The 20,584-nt window shown below is 36.7% G+C and overlaps 1 protein-coding gene across 1 annotated transcript in view; it reads right to left on the reverse strand.

Annotated features, from left to right (window-relative positions):
- ARHGAP42 (Rho GTPase activating protein 42) overlaps positions 1-20,584 on the reverse strand; it is a gene marked incomplete at its 5' end in the record, with an annotated part of 65,664 nt that overhangs the window by 33,807 nt on the left and 11,273 nt on the right. Inside the window, 4 exons of the mRNA XM_009069638.1 lie at positions 56-185; positions 3,808-3,912; positions 10,488-10,598; positions 14,800-14,901. Coding sequence (XP_009067886.1) covers positions 56-185; positions 3,808-3,912; positions 10,488-10,598; positions 14,800-14,901 — 448 coding nt within the window. The remainder of the gene's footprint in view (positions 1-55; positions 186-3,807; positions 3,913-10,487; positions 10,599-14,799; positions 14,902-20,584) is intronic.

The raw sequence follows: 20,584 nt of genomic DNA on the forward strand, positions 1-20,584 counted from the left end.
GCAGTTATTGCTGTGCCTTTCAAATCAAATCAAAAGGTGTATCTGTTGTACTCACGTTTCTCCTGCACATAGAGATAGCCTTCCATTGTCCATTGACTTGGTGGTCTGTAATCCTGGTTGGCTGATTTCATTCTTTGCATGAGTCTCTCCACTTCTTGCCTAGTGCTTTCAAAGTTATTCCGAGTCTAACACCCGGAAAAGGAAACAAACAAAACCCTATGTTATCTCATGCAAGTACTAAAACAACAATGAAGAATTAATTACTAATAATGCCAAGGAGACGGTATCTGAGACCAACAGCAGCATTTGCCAGAGATATAAAAGGGGAAAAAATGCAATAAAGGATAATACTTTACACTGCTAGCAGCCTAGGAATAACATAGTAATGAAAAATTCAACTGAAGCGAAAGTGTAAAGGAAACCTAGCTGAGAACAGCATTATTCATCTTTCTGCAGGTCACTGACCTTACACAGAAGGCCATTTCATATCTTTAGGTATGCTTACACAGTGTTTTGCAGGCCAGTGCAGGCTTTCTCTCTGTATACTCTAGGACACTGGGACCAAAGGCTGGCTAAACTAGAAGCTGCTGACAGCTTAGTCCCAAACCTAAAGTATTAAGACCCACTGAAGCACCTGCAGAAAACACTAGTTTGGGTTTACACTAGGCTAATGTATCCAGCGAGCTGTGGTTTCTCTACATGCAGAACAGGCAAATGTACTCTGTATCTGTAGCAATACCACAGGTGCCGATGCTCAAATAGTCTTTTTTTTTTTTATAGGACTTTGCAAATACCACAGTTCAGTATAACAAAAATATGGTAGGTAAGAAACAGGTCACAAGTGGCAGAACTGTGCCAAAAGCATGAAAGTACTGACTCTGTCCTAAATATCATGTGTGTAACCAGGCATCTTGCAAAGTAAACAATTAGAGTACTAAGGTGGGTTTTCCATATTTGCTAATACCTATAGGCATGTAAATGGCCTTTATTTCCTAATGAACTGTGAGGCTAAGGTTTCCCTCCACACACCTCAGAGAGTATAGTAGAGGAGAATTACTGTGAGGTGCCAGAGGTCTGATAGGTTTCTCTTAATATACCGGACATTGAGCACTGTTCCTACAGGTCATAGAAAAGAATAAAGATTTTGCAATGTTTCTGCAAAGTCATCTATGAATTATTCTAATCCTGATTAGTCAGAAAGGTACTCTCAGGACGTCACACACAAGTGAATGCTCGCCCCTTTTCATGGGCCATACATGTAGTTAGATGCACAACAGTACACATGTTTAATTTTCTTGAAGACAAACATTATTAGAGAGGGAGGTAAAACTCTTCTCTGAACTTTTCACATTATATCCTTCAGGTGAAGTATCAATTCAGACCAAAATTAACAGTGGTAATTTTGAGACTTTCAAAAGGGACATGCCATCCAAGGGAGGAATTTCCCTATTTTGAGACCTTATCTCTGTCTATTAAGTTTTTAGTAACTACTCCTAAGCAGCCAGGACTTTCAAATTATAGAAAACAAAGCCAAATGGACATACAAAGCATGCCACTAGTCAGCTGAAATGGTTGAAGTGACAAAAGGTCATGTTAGAACATGGTGACCTGTTAAGAGCTGTTGGTCTGCTATGACTCTGCTTTCCTACAGCTGTCACTGCTCCTGCTCTAACCTATAGGGTATTTTTAAGAACAGAAGCAGCAGTTCAGGTCAACTATTCTCCAAGACCTTAACATACAATGCAATGGAGAGAAATGCTTTTGACAAGTACAACAGACAGGCTGAACACAATTTTCCTTGTCCCCAGTTTGTCCTTCTCTATGTAAATTATTTCACTTCAATCTCTGGTTGGGTGATGCTCTCAGTGACTAGTCAGTAGATAGCCCAGCTGTCAAAACGAAGCTGTGGATCTAGATCTGGAGTCAGAATTCATACTTGTGTACAAAAGGAGTGAATGATGTACTCATCCTACTGTATCTTCATGTACATGTTTTTCTGATGTAAAAAATAACGAATAATCATAATACCTTGATCCTTCTGCCTAACTTTACATCTCCCTCTACCTCTGTAGTTTATTTACAACTTCAAGTTGAACTTATATAATATTTAGAAGACATTAAGTTTAACCATTTCTTAATTAACACTGAAATTGAAAAAAAGTCCTTTAATAATTCTGCTTTTATAGGTAGATGCATAGATTATACTAAAATATTATGGCTTGCAATGCCAGTTTTGGTCTGTGCTGTGAGCTCATGCTCCTCTCAGAACTTGCCATATTAAAATAAATAAATCTCTGAAGCACATTTTTCACCCTTTTAGTGAAACTGCTATGCAACAACACTGACCCCTTGTGCTTTTATCTGAAAAAGTAGCAAAACGAAAGTAGATGTATAACTTGAAAGGACAAGGGGCTGAGATGCTCTACAGACAGAGAACATCTGCATTTTGATCGAAAAGGAAAAGATTAATCATCTAGGAGGTTTCGCCTTATTTCCCCAACCACCCTTTAAAATGGTACCTATGCCTATATATGCACAACAGATATAAAAGGAAAGGGTGCTATGAAGGTGTGCTGAACATGTTTAATTGCTGCAATACCTGGAAATGTGCATTACTCCTAAGAATGCAGATCTACATTAACAGTCATCTTCCAACTTTGAACCAACATATGCCTTTCCAATAGCAAGATGCTACAGGAAAATGTCAGCAGTTGAGGACACTAAAGTGCTCTTGTACTCTCAGACTTGTTTCATATTCCGTAAGTTCAGTGGCAAAGGTCTTCAAAATTGTCATGGCTTCTTTGACTCTAGTGGAGCTACAAAAATTTCTGTCGGGTGAGTGTCTTTTCTTGAAAGAATAAAATGGACTTAACTGTTTTCAAATTTTTTTCTGTGCTTTGGTGTTACTTGTCATGAAAAATGTAGGTCTGACCCAATGCTGAATTTCAGTTTTTGCCTGTGTAAGTTCTGGCAAAAAAAAAAAGGGTGTAATGATATTTGTACCTACTTACTTGTATGTCCTTGAAACTGTAATATCTGAATTACACAGTGAAACAAATATACACTTGTATACAGCAGTTATGATGAGTGGAAAAGTATATTGATTAAATGCATTTTAGTTATCTCTGATAGTTATGAAATTCTGGGGCACAATTTGTCTTGTATGGCTCTGACTACCAAATCCAGACCAACCTACAGCAAAAGATCCAACCGCTCAGTTGAGAGTAGCTTTCTACACAACAAAGAGATCCTTTCTTCTGGTGAAACTTAACGCTCGTGACAGCTGCTCACCATGGAGGAAGGTCCCACTAGTTCTTTAATGGTCCAGAGAACAGCCAGAGAATGGCTTCCAAAGTATGCTTCATATACAGTGGGAAGCTAGTAGACAACATGACAAAATGTATCATTCTATACCAGCTGGAGCATTTTTGGTACTTCCACTTACTCCAGAAGACAGGCCTCACTCTCAAGAAAGCACTGACACAAGTTTAAACCTATGGGGACTACTGTGTTTTTTAATAAAATCTTGGCTGCTATCCTGTTTTTCCTGCTCTTGCTCCCAAAATTTTGATCTGAAAATTACAAATTAACTATCTGAAGATCAATGTTTCTGAAGCTATTTGTTGTCAGGAATCTTAATTACATTAACCTTACAAAAAAAACCCTTTTACCTATTTGTATATTAATTTGATTTTAGCTTACTAAAACATTGCAAGATTCAGAGTTCCAATAAAGTGTTACGAGTCTACTTTAATATGCTAAAATTAAATTAGCAAAATTAATGGTGTAAATATAAATCATCCTTACATTCTGCAAATTGAACTGCAGTTGCTGCTTGTATGGTGCAAACTCCTGAGCCAGTTCATATCCTTCATGGTAAAATGTAAACAATCCTTGAAGAAAGGCCAAGAGCTGAAAAGGTAAAATTGAGAAGCATTATACATTTTTAATACCTGGAACGCTTCAAGCTTTACCCACAATGCAAAGCTTTGCTAAGCAAGGAATCCATGTCCAGACCTTAAGAAAGAGAAGTATTAAACAGGCTTTTGATTCATGAAGCTGTAATTTCCACAATAATTTAATTCACTGTCCCAGTAATGCTATCCAATATTTCAGCTGGAGCCTTTGCCAGTGTGCATTTTCCAAGTTCAAACTTTCAGAGTTCAAGTGCTTTTTCTTCAAAGTACTTTTTTCATTTTCTTCATAGTAACTGCTTGGGCTATGACCTATTTTCTACAAATGAGACTCTTGAAAGTATGTTTTGGATAGCTTAGTACAACACAAGAAATCCAGACTATTTCTTCCTGCTCTGAACAAAGTGCAAACTCTACCTGGTATGTCTATGATTGACTCTTAACAGAACCACTGAAGTCTATATATCCAGTTGAAAAGCCTTTTTAAAGTTTGCTTTAAAACAATGTTCAAGTAGTAAAAGATGCAACTGGACTGTAGTTCTTGAATTAATTAATTCCTGCCATCTCTTACTTTTTTAAATCTTCTAACTTATTCTGCTTTGAATTTTAAGTGTTTTGACAATGCTGCAAGTCATCTTACCTGCTAGTAAATAACAAGCCCTTAATTTCTTATTATGGCTTGTTTTCTTTGTCTATATAATTTAGCTTACAAAACCCCTCCAACAAACAAATAAAGAAGACAAAAACAAAAAAGAAAAATTAACTTCAATTTACAATAACAGAAGCTCTAACAACAGGATATATTTGCCTTAGTATATTACACCATTGAAAAGCTAATCATCTAGGCTAAGTAACTGGCTGTTCAGGCTGCCTCTTAACTCAGTAAAGAACCACAGGTATTCAAAAGCATAATTCTTTTTCCTTTTTCAGACTTCTCTCAAGATAGGATGAATGATCCAATGGAAACATTTATCTCTCTCCATCCACTAGTGAAATAGTCTAGACTCAGACAACAAAAATGCCATCACTCATATTTAATGCATTTTTCTTTGTGTTACTAGTACCATAGATAACTTTGAGTGGAACAACTTAAAAATGTAGTTTTTACTGTGTTTGTATTTTCCTTAAATTTACTCTCAGCCCTACTTGAAGAAATGTAGTTAAATTGTTCTGCCTCCCTCTCTCTTCTTACTAAGAGACCGGTGAGAGCGTGCACATCTGCCTGCTGTTTTCCTGCATTAGTAAGTTAAAGCAGTTCAAGGTTAACAGACCATCACTGCTAGCATAAATACAGCTGTGAAGGTATGGCTGGTAGAAGGACTTTGCCCTTGATTTTAACTTGTCTTGCAGCATCAGATGAAACCCTGGCCTCAGGCAGAGATGGTGCAAGTCTGCTGGCCAGTATGCTGGTTGTGGAGCCTGAAGATCCTTGGACATAAAAGCCACATTTGTGGGGCCTCTACAGTGGGTGAGAGAATTCCTGAACTGTATTCCACCATCTAACAAACTGAAAGCAACACAGTCAAGTGGAGGGCTCCACAGCTTGCATAAATGGTCTTGGCTTAACATGATCATCTGTCAGGCTGAAATCATTATCTCAGCTAAGGACCTGACCTTGAAAGTCTCTTACTGGTTATTCAGGTGGTTCTGAGGAAGGTCCAAATAGAATAGTTTATCCTAAAAAGCTCCAATTATGTAAATGGATAGAAAGAGTTCTATAATTTCCTGCAATTTTAGATTACAATTCTAAATTTCTATAGTTCTAGAGAGAATTACATAGAAGAAAGAAAATTAATCTTCATTGTTTATAGATAAAGTATAAAATAAATAAGTAAATTATAACTAAGGCTCTGCTCTGGCACCAGTTGTATGAAGCCTGTGCTCAGTCTTCATCCAGTTACTCATCAGCAGCCCCAACCACAACTCCTTCAGATACAGCAGTGTAACTTCTCCTGTGCTTACTCTGATTTGGTTCAGTCAAAAGGACATGTGGATTAACCTAACCTGTAAGTAGGAGCCTGCTGCTAAAAACACCCCTTTAAGCTGAAGAGGTACTGCAGGAAAAATGTGAGTGCTTAGCAAAACTGCAGCCAGACCATGTTTGAGCACACCAAAATTGCAATAAAAGAACTAGTGGAGTGGGATAAAGTTTCAGTATATCGACTTAGGCCTGAATTTTAAAGCTCAGTTTAAAGGACATTTCAGGAGAATGTACTATAAACTGCTTAAATTTCAGCTTCAATACTTGAAGAAAACCATTTTCCACCACATAAGACTTTACAGAGTACACTGAGAAACACCGAGGAAAATATTTAACACAAGATGGCAGCAAAGCTGAATTTATCAGAAAGCAAAAATACAGCAGCAAAAAAGCCCCTGAGAAAAACCTAAATTCATATTAGTTAAAGTATTCCTCAGGTGTTCTGGCAGTTGTGCATTGCAGAGGATCTGGCCTTGAGGTTCTCTTGGTCAAATACTCTGTGAGCACATAGAAAAATAGGAATAAAAGTATTGTGCAAGCCCTAGATCAGCTTATTCAAGTTCTGTGTTGAAACATGACACTGAGGATGGTACTTGCTTCAATGTACATGTCACTAGTGGGGGGAAAAAAGGGGATCAGAAAATACCTTGTACCCAGTGGGTTTAGATGTCTTCATAATCAGTTTCATGAGGACAGGTACAGCCAGAGCATTGCATGGAAGAGAACTAAAAGCCAAGGACTTTTGCCCTAGGCTATGCTCATACTGGAATTTTCTTGTTGCTGGTGTTACAAGTGGCTCTGTTGCTAAATGCAGACTCACAATCATAAAGAAATGAATATTAAATAGAATAGCAAAAATATTTTTAGAAGAGAATAAAAAATCCTTCCAAAGAAGATATTCAGAATGTATTTTGAGGTGGACTTCACACATAAAGAGCTAACTTTTTTCATTAAACATCACAAACAATGCCTGATGCTTTCATATCAACAATTTTTCATTTCAACAAGTGGCTTTCAGGTACCCCATTCTGAATATCTAATCAGTCACATCAATAAAGAGCAAGGTCTGAACTCCATAATACAAAGCTACTTGCCACCTCAGAGCTGCGAGGATTTCAACACAGAACCTGAAACAAAATCCAACTACTTCTTGAGACTTTATTTATTTTTATGCAGAGCTGGTGACCTCAAGACTGCCTGGTCGTTTCATTCTCACAGGAAGAAGACTGTACTTAGGTTTCGGATAGGGGAGGAATTTAACCTTTGGCCTGCAGCACATCAGCCAGAAGTCCCTATCTGCCTGTTTTCATTTTATTTACAAGCAGATAGTGCTTATTCTTCAGATTAAAGTGAATGTAGTTAATAATGTAGAAAATTCAAGAAAGGGGAAATCAAGACTAAAGTCCACTGTGAAGCCTCATGGAAATGGATGCAATTACAAGCAGGGTTTGTTGATTGGTGTTTGTTGCTTCTTTTTTCTTTAAATAAACATTTAGTGGACCTACTCTCACATTTCAGAGAGTTTACCGCTTCTGAACTCTGTGCCCTGATTTCTCCAGGACAAGGAAGTCCTGGCATCGTTGAATGACAAAGTAGAGTTCTAGGAAGGTGCTTGCATTTTTCTTTACAAGTGTAACATCCTCAGAAAGTGCCATTGGTTTGGACTAGCTTCTTTGGGCTCACAAGGGAAAAGCCAGCAAGAGAGATTATTGTCAGTTACTTTGCTTTGTTGCTTAACTTGCTGTAAAGTAAATTTTAACACTAATTTGTCCCTCATAAAAAGTTTAAATTCATCATCTGTATGAAAACCTGAGATGTATTTTCTCCTGGAAAAAATCAAGATCTAGGAGCCACACTAGTACACTTTAGCAACCCCTTCAAACAAGATGCAGAGAACAATACAGAAACCCAGGGCTTGAGAAGCAGCTGCAGAAGTCTATTATAATTCTCTATTCAGTGTATGAGTCATTAGCATTTTGTATCTTAAAATCTCTCCCCAGTCTGCTCCAGAAAAGAACATGCTCCATACTCTTACCAACTTTCACTGTCCTATCTGTAACCTGCCTGGAAATTTTTACTAGATTCCTTCTCCCACTCTGGTTCCCCGATCATCCTTTGGCATAGAAAATCTGAAGGCCATGGAAGGAGATCCAGCTTACTTTCAAGTTCTGTTCCTATGTCATGAACTTACCATTCTCTCACATAGGCATCACAGTTTTTTCTCCTTCACTGCATTAACAGATTTATTTTGTTAAACTCTTCTTCAAAGAGTCTATTAGCAACATGTCAGACAGGGAATTATATGGACATGTGACACTGTGGTGATAAATCAGAGACGTGAGCAGCACATGTACTAGAATGCTCCACAATCATCAGAGCTCCTGAGGAGGAATGTCTATATAGACACACACCACCAGGTATCTCCTACCATCCGAACATCCATAGAGCACACAGAGCAAAATTAATAATAGGGCAATTCTTTGATCTGTGATTTTAAAGTGTTAGACTCTGTCCTTATCTAGACCTTGCATCTAGGAGCATATGCCCATACTTCCAACATCACTTACACAAACCATGCATTTTTAGAAAGCCTCTTTTGAAGTCTTTGGGGTTTTTTTGTTGTAGTTGTTGGGGTTTTTTTGTTTGTTTGTTTTGGAGGGGTTTTTTTTATCTCATGGTATTGCTGGTTTGCATTATAATTTACTTGGCATACTTTGCCTTATGGGGTTTAGTAAATGCTTTTATTCCAAGATATTGTATGCAAAACACTACAAACAAAAAAATAAGAATTTTGAAGGTTCCAAATTTTATAACTGACATTATAGTTTAAGCTGCATTTATATTCAGAGACATTATAAAAAAAATCACACCCAGAGCCAGAAGACACTGCCTGCAAGGGCTATCATTACCCAGTCAACAGAGTACCTCCTGTACCTTCCTCTGGAACATCAAGTAAAGACCTGAATGCAACAATCAGCATATTGGCCTGAAATGCCTACTGATGGAAACTGACCTACTCAAAAGTAAATTTTACCCACTGGATGTATACACCCGGTGACAAAAATACCGAAGTCCACAAGACTGAATTTATCAGTAACCTCGCCTGATTGCTTGCTCAGTCTCGGCACCAATGAATTGATAAAATGCTCTTTCATTTTGGTAATTCATAGCTGCTGTGATGGCTGACACAGTGTGTGAACAACTCCTTGTCAAAATGACAAAGCTCAGTATCTCCAACTAAAATACATATAAAATCAAATTTATTTTTCCTCTCTGTCAAGCACATAGGATCAATGATGCTCTATTTTAACTATGTGCTATTGCACAATAACATTTTCTAATGTACAAGGTCTTTTCAATCCAGAAAGTTCTCTTACATTAAAGGAGCACAAAGTTTTCTATACTAGGGTCAGAGCTAGGTCAAGATTGCTAGATTTTTCCAGGATGTGAGAGTTTTGCAGAAGGAGACAGAGAGAGAGACTGGATTAATACGTGACAGGTAGAAAAATGTTCTTATTTAGGAATCCGAGCAAAGTTTTAGTCTGTAAGACTTGGCAGCTGTATGCCATAAAGATAGGATTTCTGTAAGTACTGCTTGCTGAATCCAGGTTCATTAGTTTGCATCAATGTCAAACATTCACTATACAATACATTCTCTCATGGAAAGGAGGCATCTGAGAAGCTCTTCTTGGTGATACTGGAGGTGCAGATGTAATTCAACCTGTTTCACAGTCAAAAGTGCTGCTTCAGTAGTTACAAGGAAGCTGGAAGATGGTGTGGAGAGAGAGAAAAAGTTATACTTGCCATGTTCCCCTTTCACAACCGATGCTGTGCTACGCTCAGTGTGCTTAATGGGAAGGGAGAGATGACACTGGAAGTTCTCTGTCAAGGGCTACAGGTATTAATGAAATAAGGCAACTCTATGACATGAACAGCAGTAATACTACTAATATGCCACAGAATTATGCTAGCACATCCTACAGAAGCCACGTTTGGCACCAACCGACCCAGAAGATAGTTAGGAGTGGGAGATAGAAACTCACTCCAGAAGAAAATCGCAGATGTAAATACGGGCTTTTAAACAAAACGTTCTCTTACTGTCTAATGGCATGTCAACACACACTTTCTTTTATGTGCAAAGTAAATAGCAGACAAATGACTCCACCAAGAAAAAAATAAGCTTACCTCTCCTACAGAAAAATTGATTTTTCACTTTATTTCATGTGTAACTCAGAAGAATGTATATGTACATTGCCTACATGAAATATTTAAATAAAAAAAAAACTGGCTCAAAATGTAAACAATTTAATCATGGTATTAGGAAACATCCATTACGTGTTGCATAGACACAACATTACATGTTGTCCCATTAAATGTTATACACACTTCAGGCCATCAGATATTTCACTTCACAGTAGATAGGAAACTCTTACATAATCCTTTAATAAACATGGAAAGTGCCCAAGTCAAGATCTCAATGTCCGTCTGTATGCAAACAACCTGCAACCCCAACTCAAAAAGGGAGCAAAACAAACGGATATTTTAAATTAAATTTTCAGCAAATGCATGCATTCTAAGGAAATAAAACTTACAGGCTCTACAAATTCAAATTTCTTTTTCTCTTGCACTTCTTGAATTTTAAAAACATATTCTAATGATGCTTCATAAAAGTTCTGATGTTCTCTGTCAATCTGTGTATCTGCCTAAAAGACAAAATTAAATACAGACAACATTAAGTTAGTCTCATACTTTAAAACCAGAATATGTCATTAATATACAGATTTTTCATAAGATCTTACAAGTTTCATGGTGTTCAGTTTCTTTCCTGAAAATTTGAATAAATGCAAGTTTAAGAAGCAAACATGACATATTTTAGCCTCTTGCCTTTTCCTGAGTCCTTTTTGGTTTCTGCTTCATTCTTGCACTTTAATATTCTAGTGATTAGGACAGCCTAGAAAGAAAGGTGGCAGCAGGTACTTGGTATATACAAGTTTAGAAAAAGAAATAGAAGTGAAGAATTAAGGACAGACAAAAGGCTAATTATTTCTCTGGAAATATTTGAGCACCACATGCACTGAAATAGTATCTATTCCTCAGCTTCAAATGCCTTCCCAAGAAGGCATTTTCTTTCTTAAATAGGCTGTCTTTAACATTGACATCTTGTAACTTATTATTTCATAGTATTATTATTATTATTATTTCATAGTCACATGCTCTTGGAATATAAACATATCTAAGGCCGTAACCTCATAAATCAAATATGTTTCAAGATTTAATTTTCAAGAGAAAGACCTACAAAGCAATGTCAGAAGCGCCTGACTAATACCACGCAGCTGGGAGATCCAGTATCAGAACAGCGTCTTCTGCCTAAATAGCTAAAGAATTAACTCTTATCAGCTGATAAAGAGTAATAGGCTTTTATCCTCAACTTAAACAAGCCATGGGAGAGGGAACTAACAGAAAAGCAGTGTAGTATGTAGATAATGCCTAAAGAAGAGATGCAGATTCCATTTTAATTCATCCTTCTCTGTAACAAAGCATTTTCTCAAGCTAATCCCTTTCGGGCTGCATCAGTTAGGTTCTGGTCTTTGGTCAATATTTTACCACGGATTGACAATGTGAGCAAGGCCAGTTCACCTATTTTTGATGCATGCCAGTTCAATCTAGAAGGATACTTCTGTATATTCTCTAATTCAATTCTGGCATTAAAAATAACAAATGTGAGAAAATTGGAAAAGCTTGATGTTGTCCTCCCTTGACAGCAAACATCCAGCACACATATTGTAAAGAAGGCTTAGTATTTTTAACAGTACAAAAGCAAAAAATCAGTGTTTTCCTTCAGGCAAGACTAGGTCATCAATAGCACCATATATAATTAAGTCTGCTTCTTTAGTCAAGGACATGCTACTATTGTGATTTGGCCACACAGACTCTTAACAATATCGATCCACCTCCCTAGTCCAGTGCTCCAACATGACTTCAGTGCACGGGCCTCAATGACATGTTTCAAGTGACTCAGTACCAGCATTTCCTTCCTATGCCTATAAAAACAAAATCAGTAAATTAAGTACACAAACTAATATTATGAAGCAGATATCAAGCACTCAAAATTCCAATAATGAACTGCTCTACCTCTGCCATTCGCCATTCATATAGTGTGTTTGGCTACTGTTTTCTCTGATACTCAGTAAATAGTTGTATTTCAAAAAAAAAATATATCACAAAGACAATGCTACATAGCTGAAGAGGAGCAGTTCCCACTGCTTTGGGACATGATCCAGCAATCCCCTGTTCACACAAGTGCCATCAATAAGCGCTTGAGACAGACCTCAGCTCTCACATTTAATTGTAAGTAAGTAATAAAATCCAGTTTCAGAAATTATCTCTGTCAGGCTATGACTCAGGAAAAGTATTTTAACACCTAATTAAATCTATTTCTACTCTGAATAGCATTTAAGCAGGCTGCAGTTGTAATGATACTTACAATGACCAAGTACCATCTAAAATATGGATGGGTTCCTAAATTAAAGCCATATGGGCTACCAGTGAACAGGGACTAAACCAGAATTTCCCAAATATATACTCTGTAGAATCTTACGAATTTGTGTGAACACCAACGGATTCAGATTTGTAAGAACTGCTTTGAAAGTGATTTTAAAGTTTGGAGACTGATTCTTGGACAGATTACAGAGACATAAAATCCGGAGTTTATTAATTTTCACATTTCTCAATTCTGCCCATTTTCTGCTCCACTGTGGGCTTCCATAGGCAGTGAAAAGATGCTACTATGAAGCTTATTTTTGATGTTAAACAAAAAAGTCTAGTCATCTGTGTAAACTGCATAAGCAGTCTTGCAGGCTCTTAAAATATCCAACACATTTCAATTAGGTGAATATATGCAAACTACCCTCTACAGAATATGTTCAGACCATCAAATTTCAGATGCCTAATTAGGGTAGGCAACTCAACTGCACTCAAGTGAGGTATGTGAAAAAAAGCCCAGCAGAGTATAAGAAATGCTCCTTGCTCTTTAACCCACATGATGTGATGAGGTACCAAGAAACCTCATCAATTCAAAGAAACAGTGGGTTAAAAACAAATGATTTTTTCTGTGTGATTGTAGCAGTCAAAAAAAGGTATTCCCATCTCACTTAATGGACAATGTTGGCTTGAGGGCATGGAATCCCCACCACCTGCATTAAGCACCAAAAGCCCCAGTGGCTAGCACCACTTGTTTCTTTGCTTTTTCCCTGGCTCAGCTGTGGGCTGCTCCAGTGAACTCCATCCTGGAAATATGGGCTGTAAATAGGACTCACTCAAACAACTCTGGATCTGAGTCAACAGCTATCACTGGGATTTCAGGCCAGGAATTGATGCTTGGCTTCCTTTTATTTATGATACAGATACAGGCCAAAAGTCTCCCTGGTTAACATTTTTGACACTGTTTGGCTATTGTACCTTCTACTTATGGTGGGTCTATGTTGCTGATTCAGCACACCTACAGCGGCATACAACCAGGGAAGACAGGAATGACAAGTTATGCCCTTGATCCTTTACCAGGGAGGCATCTGCAAAAGCAAGAACCCTCAGCCTCAATTACAAGATTATAAATCCAGATATGTCACTTAAGGACACAGTGGAAAAAATTATTCTGGTTTTCCATTAGTTTATATACTTGAGCCAAATCCATTGTTATTCTACCATAGTTTATTAGATTCACAGTTGTTACTTTTCAGTTGCTGCTTTAAGACTGTAACTCTTTGTATGTCTCAAGAGTAAAATATTTATTTTATTTCTATTCTAGCGTAAATTGGTGCTTAAATTAACTTTTCCACATTTTGGTTAGAATTTTTTTTTCCACTGGGGCTTAGCCTCTAACAGAACTGCTTCTTCATCAATACACAAGATATTTAGGAGAAGTGAAAGCTTTGACATACAAGTGGAACAATTAACCAATCCTATATAACTAATGTCTTATCTAGACTGATTATTATATAGACAACAACAGCAATTCAGGCATATAAACATTAATACAAACTTTGAATTGCTAAGCCTTATTTAATTTGAATTACAATTCTATTGGTAAACATGAAAACAAAATCCTGTAACTTGTGACTGAGTGATGGTCACATCTTTGGTGAAAATCCCAAACTAATTGCAAACTAATCCCTGTGATTTAAAAGTCACCGTGATAACAGTAATCCCATCAAAATCATTTTTAACTACTTCTGGCACAAATCCCAAAATGTCATTGATATCATATTGCTGGATTTACTGCAATTTGCTTCAATGACAAATCACAATTATTTCTACCAGCATACAGAAAAGCCCTGGAACCCTCTTGTTAAACTAGAAATCTTCATGGTTTGGGTTTTTTTAACCAAGAAGAATTAGTCATACAGACTCTTCAAAGCTGAAGTTGTGGATACAGTTTCAGGGAATGATGTTGCAATAACAGAGTAAGATGAAAAAGAGGAAAAATGAAGCAGAAAAGAGCATCATTTAAGTGATCTCAGTTCAGTCTTCCATATTAAAATTTATGTGAAACAAAAGCATCATTTCATCAATTAATACATAAAATAGCAAAAAGGCAATTAATTAATTGACTTTCAAATACTCCACATATACCTTATAATTTTTATTGTAGTAATATAATTCTGTTTTTCCAAACAATAAACGTTAGCTGTACTTGAAATACACAAAGTTGCACAGACAGAATATTGCCTTGTTTAAATATTTAACTCTTAATGGGGTCGTATTAATCCCAGTTAAGAATTTATACTCACAAGCATGACTACAAGAATTCACTGCAACTACACATTAATAAAATATTGAAGAGAACCAGTTTGTTATCATGATTTCTATGCAAATGTGAAACTGGGCAAGACTGTGTTCAGTGCTTACATCTTGCAAATGAGATTCTTTCTTCTTTGCTGATAAATTTAAGTGCTTCTCTAGGATGGAATAATATTTCTCACTTTCCTTGTCAAACTTCTTCTTCCCATCCTGAAAAAGAAAACATTGCCAAGTTTTGACAAAATATCACAGTTAACTTAAACTGAAAGAAAGAAGAGGTGCCTGGTTATAAAATCACTTTTGTTAGCTCCAGTATTTTTAGGGTTTAATTCTGAATTGGACCTGAAGATACTAGAAAGGCTACTTCAACTATTAAAAGCAATATTTAGCAGGATTTTTCTCTTAAATAATAAACCCATATAACAGACTCACATGGTTTCCCATACTAAATATCCATGAGGTTGTATGTAGGTGGCATCTTGTTAAGCAGACATTTAATACAAAATAATCATTCTCATGTTTTGTAAGTGTACCTAACTGCCACACTGTCTTTGCTGAAAAAAACCCCAACTCATTGTAGAAGAGTTAGGTGAGTATAAAAAATTTGATGATGATATAGGCCTATACTTTGCATTTAAGACTAATACGCTTATTTTCCACCCACACTCTTAAAATATTAGGATGATGGAAAAGCATACACATGGTTGCTAGAGGAAATTGGTCCAAATGGCTGTTTCCAGTAGTATTTTGATGTGTCTGAATATTTAAGCTTGTCTCATTTTAAAAAATTATCCTGCCTTTTTCTTTCTCCACTCAAGTTTTTCCCATCACGTGCAGCCAATTCTCACATTTCTGCTGCTAGACTATTTGAATACGTGATAATATAAAAGAAAGCTACTATTCTGAGTAAATTAAGAATCACTTTTTTTTCTGTAATCGAATTCAGAACTCATACTTCGGAATTTTATAAATCTGCTGCTTTGAAATTTAAATCTGAAATTTAAGAAAAAGCTTTCTCAAAAGCTTTTCCATCTTCCAAGAAGTGCCAAATTTAATGAAGTAGGAGAATGGATGAAAGTAAATATGCCATCAGAATACTATTAATGATAAAAATATAATTTTAAATTATAGAATTATATATCCCCTAATTAAGAGAAACTCTCTGCCAGTGATTTTTATAATCTCAGGTAAAGCCTAACGATTAACAAGTTGAAAATTTTGAGAAAGCAAAGAGAACTCAAGACAAGCAGTCCTACTTGCACATGTGCAAAAGCTATTAATGGTGGAAAAGCTAATTATTGGACATTATGCAGTAATATCAGGACATCTTAAGAACTGTAGTGATTCTTTTCCTGACCCCTTTCTCCCAAGAATTCTTACATACAAAAACAAATAACTAGCCTTTCATTGTAGCACCACCCTGTTTTTCTTTGTTATATCATGGGAAAGTCAGGTCTGTCAAAGAAGTAAGAAATAGGAGGAGGAATTTAATGCTATGAATTAAAACTTATCAACCAGCTGTAACAACAATCTACTTACTGATTAGCTCCAGTGACTAAAGCTCACAATGGTAATTATACTAGATTGTGAAACACATCATTCACTTTCTATCCTGCAAAAAGTTCAAATCTATCTAGTATGAAAAATAAGCAGAATTTGATGTTCTCAGTACCTCATTTAGTAAGAAAAATATGCACAAATTAATGTTCTCACTACTTCACAACTGAAATATCTTGAAAAGACACCTTAAGCAAATGAAGGCACTTGATCCAACAAAATATTAAATAATACACAAAAATTCCCAATGCCCTTTATACTTAATTACAGATACGTGAATATGAGGGGAAAATGTAAAAAGGGAAAATAAAAGATTGTATTTTAGATTGTATTGATGTATGGTTAGCAAGGGAAAAGAAACTATACGAATCATATAGTGCTAGGCCTTTCTGATGAATCAGGAGCTACCTGAGTATCTCAACATCACCTTCAGTCACAAAGAGAAAACAAGTTCAGTTGATCACACCCCACAAATATTTACCCCTGAACAAAAGGTGTAGCTAGTTACATACTGTTTTATCTTCTGAGACAATGATGTTAAATGCTGGACTAGAAACATGAACCAGATTATTTTAAAAACCAAGTCACAGAGGTGGCAAAGTCACCATACAGAGGAAATCCTCAAGTCAAAGGCAAATTTGATGTAATGAAAAATGCAAAGAGAAATACTTTTTAATTTTTTTTCCCCATGTCACTGAATGCTGGGAGACAAGCCTGCCTGATCACAATATTGAAGCCGTTGGTCACAAGCTGCTGGAGTTCAGTGGTGGATACCCTGTCCAGAAGACCATCTATGCCAGAAGGTAACTTTACACAGCCCTTGACAATGAGGCCTAGGTGCACATAATATATGCTGCACATTTGGGCTTGATGTTGTGCTTGCTTTGCTGCCTCAGAGGCCAGAATGAAGGAACGAGCCAAGGAGCCACAAGCAAAACTCCACAGGATTAACTGTTTCAGACTGGGATCACCAGCCAAGTCAGAAACAGGTCCTTCCCTAATAGATCTGTGATATGAACAGTACTGATTCCTCTTGGCTTGTAAATTATTTGTCTCAGAATCAAGCTGATAAATAGTTAATGGATGACCCAAAGTCTGGTCAGCCACTTCCGTTCACCCTGACTTAACCTTTACTAACAAGAGTTGGAAAAGAGTGTGAAGTCTAATCTCCTTGGTAAAAGGTGTGAAAATGGGACTCTGCCATCTGACACACCTACATACAGCACATCACATGCATGTCAATTCAAGGAGAGGTCCATTTACACATCTAATGTAGCTCTCAATGCATCAAATCCAGCTGCTTATATTTTCTGCTATTGTCAACAACAAAACCTGTGAATTATGTCATCATCTATTGTCTTTAGATGTAAAGAAGAAAACACAAAAAGTAAATTATCACATCTAAACAGACACAACTCCCCAAGAACAAGAATCGAACAAGTTCAAATAAACTAATTGTGGTTTTAAGGTATCTTGTAACTCACATGAAGCTTCATGAAGATCTCCATGGTACCATCCATGAAGAGAGACAGAATTTGAAGGCTATCTTGGTCTTCTGCCAGCACTGCAGCACTTCTGCCCTCCCAGACTGCATCTCATGCTGTCACAGATGTATTCAACCACCACCTTCATAGTTTTTATACCAGTTAAAGAGAAAACTACAAATAGGAACTTCCTTGTTACCAGGTCAATTTCTGGCCCATGCATATTGTTTCCAGGGACAGCACAACCTATAAACATCTTCCCTATTTTCCAGATTTTAACATAACAATAAATGTGTCCCATCAAAGGTATAAGTGGACAAAGTATGGAGAATAAACAAGGCAAACTGAGAATAAAGATCACTTGGCAGTTTTGACTGTGTTAGTGTCTTTACCCAGTGATACTTCTGGGAATAAGGTTGCAGTGCTAGCAGGATGATGTTTCTGGCACTGCTCTGATTACACAGACATGCTTCTGCAAAAAGTATAAAAAATACTGGCTCCAACAGGTGAATGAGTTCCCTTTGCTTGGAAGGTCCTCTGCTATGCCAGTAAAAACCACATATCTGAATGCACTTAAGCCTCTGAAATCTGTTTACTTCATAAAAATTAACAAAAAAACACACTCAGAAGCAGGTGATTCATTTTCTGGATACGAAGACAAACTCCAGTTTATGCCAAAGTAACTCTCATCTCACACAGTCAATGACTCACAGCACACAGACACATCTTAAGTGGAGTCACAGACTCAGCTCATTCCTGCCTCTTCTGTAACGCTCAAAACACTCTTATACACAGCTATGGCAAAAACGAATAATCTGAATCCCAGTCCCAGCAATTTGTGCCCGTAAGACCGAGAATTCTGCTTTTCCTCATGCCAGGAGGTTTTCAAAGAACATTGGCATGCAAAACTAACTCCTCATAGCTTAGGAGATACATGATCACTTTTGCCTAGATTCCACATTGGATCAAATGCCAAGGAGGAGAGATGTGGTGGGATAAGACAGCTCACGTTGTACTGTTACCAGAACAGACTGCACCAGCCATGACACAAAGCATAAGGTATGTGGCTATTGGGAAGATGCTAATTCCTGACCTCTGCACTATGTCTCTTATTCCCGTCAGACTTCAGCTTCCTTTCATCCTTGCACATCTTTCCTGCAAGCAAACCTCAACGCTTCTCTTTGCCCTGGAAACTTATCAATAATTTCTTTCAAAATATCAGCTAAAGCATATGAAAAAAAACCCAAAAAACCCCACATGAAGTAATTAGGAGGGTGCAATAAAAAAATTCTAAACACAGAAAAAGAGAAATTACATAATACTAATCCTTGGCATGTTTTATGCTGATGTATAAGTAATCAACGCCTTTTGTCTAGACCAAGTCCTGTAGACTCTAAACACTGCAAATGTTGTTTTTCCATTCTCAGGTGCTTAAAGCCTTAAATCAGTTAAGAAATATTTACAGCTTTAAGTGCTTCAAATTTCTAATAACCCCATTAGGAAAGCCCTTAACCACATGCTCAGCTTCTAGCATATAAAGGAGTCTTACCAACTTCCAGTATCCTCTTGAGAGACTCAAGCCATGTAATACCGGATCCAGGTTTAATTCCTGGTTTTATTCGCTCTGCTCAGATTTCCTGTATAGTTTTATTTCAAAGCTCATTAGACAATCTCCAAAAAGAGAAAATTATCTTTTCAGAAATAAATTTTGCTCCAGATATTTTTATTTACAGGCATGCCACTTAGAAGTTCAACTCAAATGATGCTCTTCTACCCCTCTGGTTTTACAGATACCTAAGGGTCTGAAAAGACCAGACATAAATTATTAAAAAGGTTATTAAAGAGGTGACTCAATTGAGTCAGGTGAATTTTTTCCTGTGCAGAAAGATTTTGATTCAATGCTGTAACTAATCACACACATGCAACAAATCACTGGCATGATTCCTGCAAATTTTACCCACAAGCTGTATTTTTGGATGTAAAGCAGAAATGAAGCTGACTTTCCTTTTCCAGTGGGAACATCAAGAAATCTGGTATTTTTTTTATGGTCTACCACTACTTTGTGTGCAGTATTTAATGTCAAAATTGTTTCATGTATCTTCAGAATTATTAAATAAATTATTCCTCATTATTCTTCCAGAAGAGTCTTTGCCATCCTTCTCATTTTTTTCTAGTTACAATGACTTTTGCTGCTACACTTACCTATTTAGCATATCATAGCTACATCTTCCATCTGTCCTAATGAAAATTTTTTTAACTCTTTGTTTGTCCCAGAATTCATATGTAAGCTTTAACATGTTAATCCTTAAAAAAACCCCACCCCGAAAACATATAGTTCAGCTACTTTTTCAATAACAATATCCAAGTGCAACCCTAAAAGAAACATGTTTTGTAAGAGATGATTTTAAAAGGATCAAGAAAGGAGATTAAAATAATTGCAAAAATACTATTTGGAGAAAATTGTTGAGAAAACAAGTGAGCACTGTGAAACATGGCTGCGACGATTTGTTTTTTCCCCTCAGCCAAAATTAGTACACATTTTTCTTGTCAACTCAATCTGAGATGCAGAAACTGGCAAAGAAATGCAAAAGGAAGACTCTAATACAGATGAAGTTAGCCACATTTGTCAGTTGAAGAACTTGAAGGCAACGATGATCTCTGTGGAGATCAATAAAGCCACATCCCTTTACTTTCTCTTTCATAAGAACTGTAAAAGTGTTGATATAAGAACAGAATGGAGATGGTCCATTGCTGGAATGTTAGACTTCAAATATATTTTTCAAAGCCACCCTTTTCACTACCTTCCAAACAAAAACTCAAATTGCATTTCTATAATGCTAATGAAATTTTGT

The sequence above is a fragment of the Acanthisitta chloris genome, unplaced genomic scaffold (genome assembly GCF_000695815.1).
Source record: "Acanthisitta chloris isolate BGI_N310 unplaced genomic scaffold, ASM69581v1 scaffold14562, whole genome shotgun sequence".
NCBI lineage: Eukaryota > Metazoa > Chordata > Aves > Passeriformes > Acanthisittidae > Acanthisitta > Acanthisitta chloris.